Raw genomic sequence first — 3710 nt, 5'->3', positions numbered from 1 at the left:
AGCCTTCTGCGCGGCATACTCAAAATGTTGAGCGAAGCGCCAACCTCCGTCCACCATGATCCCAAGGTATTTCATGGAGCCGCTAACCGTAACGTCCGACTGGCCCACCCGGATCACCGGCGCGTTTGCCCGATTGAAACGGAGGCCAAAGACTGCCTCCGTCTTACTCTCCGAGATCTCAAGTCTCAGTTCCTTAATTCTACGGACTACCTTTTTGACCATTTGATTGGCCTTGTAAATAAGATGATCGCGATCCTTGGCCCTAATTACTACAAGCATGTCGTCCGCGTAGCAAATGATCATACATCCAGATAGCACGACGATGCGCAGGATGCAGTCGAATGCGATGTTCCACAGCAGCGAGCCAAGCACGGAACCCTGAGAGACCCCTGTCCGCACTCTTCTACGTCGGAAGCCACCGCCCTTAACCGAGTACTCCACAAATCTTCCGGATAAATAACTCATGATAATTCTACGCAAGTAATCGAGGAAACCTTTCCTCTTTAGAGCTCTCTTAATCATTGGCCAAGGAATGGAGTTGAACGCATTTTTTATGTCCAAACTAACGGCCATAACAATCTTTCCCGCGGCCCGCGCTTTCTCCGTAAACCGCTTTAGACGCAAGAGCGCATCCGAGGTCGACCGTCCCTTTCTGAAGCCTAACTGGTTGTCCAAACACTCGGCGACCGGATGCTCCGACATCCACTCCAGAAGCCTACAACGATAATACGCTTTAATATCTTGCCCACATCATCTAAAAGGCAAATCGGTCTTACGCTGGGCAGTAGTCCAACCTGAGCAGGTCCAGCTTTCGGGATCAAAGCTAGTCTAGCGATCTTCCAGAGTGTCGGGAAGGTACCGCTCTTCAAGCACGTGTCGAAACACCGCGCCAGTCTCAGAAGCCATGCTGGGCGGAACCTTTCTCCAAAGAGCGGTTTTTTAACACCGTCCGGACCCGGAGCCGTGTTAGGCTTACCCTTCTCTTGGATCGCTCGACACTTTATCACACGTGAAGTCCCATTTGTCATTCCAAACGATACCCGACCAATCTTCCTCAGTAAGTTCTTTACCAGGCGGAAACAGAGAGTCCAACAGCCTTTCCAACGTCACATCGTCCAACGTTTCGGCGAGCGATGGGGATGACTTCCGACAGCGCTTGAGAACAAGTTTATACGGAAGCCCCCATCGATCATCCTTGATGCTGTTTAGTAACTCCTGCCAAGCCGACGACTTCGCTTTCTCGATCGCTCTCCAAAGATTGTCGCGGGCCAATCTATAGGAGGTTTTCAGACCATTAATATATTCTAAAGAGCTCGATCTTTGTCTCTTAGAACGGGTTAGAGCCCTTTTCTTACACATACATATCGCTCTCAACGCAGCAATAGCCTTAATCCACCAATAAATAAGTTGTTTCCTAGTCCGAGCACTGGTGCGCAGAACCGCAGCGTCACACGCAAATTGCACGCCGGACCCAACTACTACTCTTATCGGCCGAAATCGCTCCCATGTCAATTGGATCAACCCAACACTTCCATTCAAGGGCCAGCTCGAATAGCTCTATATCCATGTTTTTTATGTTCCACCTAGATTGCACCAGTCTTTCAACAGTCGGGACAGCGCCAACTCCACGGATATCAAAGTTTATATATTGATGATCGGACAAGATGATCTCAAAACCTTTCAAAACCATCCCGTCTCTAACACGCTTAACTAGTCCCGGAGATACCCAGGTGAGATCAATGATTGATTCTCCCTGTTCACGCACGCACGTAGGCACATTGCCCGAATTGACCAATCGCAAGTCAAATCCCGCAGCCCATGTCTCGAGAGTTCGACCTCTCCATTTAGTAGAGCGACATCCCCAAGAGGTCGAGTGGGCATTGAAGTCACCGCAAATCACCACATGGCCCCCTGTGGAAGTAACAACGGTGGCGAGTTCATCCAAGAAATCTATATACAGGCCCCTATCCACGTTCGGGGAGATATAATACTACGACACGAAGAGTATATCACCGAGCAGAACAGCCGCGTAGTTGGTGCCACGACTATGCGGAACGCACAAACGAGAAAGCCTATCAGTGGCCCAGTAAATCGCTATTTACACTGGCGTACCAGAAGCAATTATCCGGAATGCTGGCAGGTTCCGACAGCATTAACATGCCAGGTTTTAACTCCAATATGTTCTGCATTGCCAAATTCTGAGCCCGGTAACTCCTATTTAGATTGCATTGCAGAACTCGGATCATAGTTCAAGAACTGCAGGTCCAGCCCTCCACGCCGGTGTGTCTCTCCAAGTAGGTCGACTCGGCCTTTCCTCACTCCCGCTCATCTGGCACTTGTCAGAGCCAAGACGATGGTTACCGGCTTTACCTTGGTCGATACACACAACGCACCTAGGATCCGCGAAGCAATCGCGCGCCAAATGCCCTACACCGCCGCACCTAAAACAGTGCCCGCTACGGTCCACCTCCGACGGACAAGTGTTGCGAACATGCTCAAATTGCCAAAACCTGAAACATTGCACAGGCTTTGCTTGCAATAGTTTCACTCGAACTGTGGACCATTCAATCTTAATATTGTTGCGGGAAGATATTTCGATCGCAGCGGACAGGGGACACTGCACCCACACAGCACCCAGACCATTAGTCATGCGTCGAATTAACCCGGCTTTAACGCTGTTTAACCTACAATTGCCGACACCAGCAACAACGTCAATAACCTTCTCGACCGTGACAGAATCATCGAGACCTGTAATATTAAGCTCCCCTTTGGCAACTGGCCTGATAATGGTCGCCTCATTACCGAGGATCTCCTGCAACTTATCTCTGACGGTATCCGCTTTCTTCGCGCCTTCGTCGCCCCGGAATCTCGATAATGATACCTCCATTGACTGCTCTCCGAATTTTCGAAGACTCAATTCCCAAGTCAGTCAACACTATATTTTCTCTTGATTTCTTAAGCGCTTCGGCATATGAGAAACTCTCCCTCGAACCGGTAATGGAAATTGCGGCAGACTTGAGAGGCCTACGTCTAGGTGCCTTCCTCGCACGAGCTTTCTCCCCAGAAACAGGTTGCACCACCGGTAGAGGACTGCACAGAAATGCAATTTTCCTGTCATGATTATGATAGCCAAGAATGCGATATCCATTTCCCGATTTCTACACTTACTAAGTTAATATCCTTTGAAGACCAATTACAGGAAATCAAGGATGTTGTATGCGATAAAGATTTTTTATTCTTATTATATTATTATAGATGTTAATTAATGCTTTTTCTATATAATAATATAACAGTGTAATGTAATCCTTGATTACATTTCTTATCATTAATTCATGAATGACATATTTCTGTTACATATTGTTAAAATAAAGAAAGCTAAATTTATTTACGTATTTAAAAGTCATTAATTATTATACAAAATCTGTATTAATTTAATATTATTTTTAACATTGTTTATTTCTTTTAGCTTAACGTTTCTAAACTTGTTGGTGGAGTTGATGCACATGCCATGATACAAAATATTATGAAAAAAGTAATACTTTAGCCCATCAAAATTTTAGCTGGACAGGAAAAATAAATAAGCGTAGCTTTAAAGATTTAAATTTTTCTAAAATGATAATACACGTAAGATCTTTTTAATATAATTTTAGATTAACGTGGTTGGTTTATGTAGGGTCCATTTAGAAATACCTTTAAGATTTTTCTAAAAC

At 45.8% G+C, this 3710-nt stretch overlaps 1 protein-coding gene across 1 annotated transcript; it reads right to left on the bottom strand.

Annotated features, from left to right (window-relative positions):
- Positions 1–2242: 2242 nt before the first annotated feature.
- Positions 2243–2887, bottom strand: LOC112456544. Its single transcript, XM_025019165.1, has one exon. The coding sequence runs from the start codon at positions 2885–2887 to the stop codon at positions 2243–2245; it is 645 nt and encodes a 214-aa protein (XP_024874933.1).
- Positions 2888–3710: the final 823 nt, after the last annotated feature.

The sequence above is a fragment of the Temnothorax curvispinosus genome, unplaced genomic scaffold (genome assembly GCF_003070985.1).
Source record: "Temnothorax curvispinosus isolate PA1 unplaced genomic scaffold, ASM307098v1 QBEX01006963.1, whole genome shotgun sequence".
Lineage (NCBI taxonomy): Eukaryota > Metazoa > Arthropoda > Insecta > Hymenoptera > Formicidae > Temnothorax > Temnothorax curvispinosus.
The sequence above is the reverse complement of the archived record's forward strand: the minus strand, read 5'-3'. Positions and strand labels throughout refer to the sequence as shown.

Excerpts from the sequence above, each read along its gene's own strand:
- LOC112456544 (XM_025019165.1), bottom strand. The coding sequence starts at position 2,887 with ATGGAGGTATCATTATCGAGATTCCGGGGCGACGAAGGCGCGAAGAAA.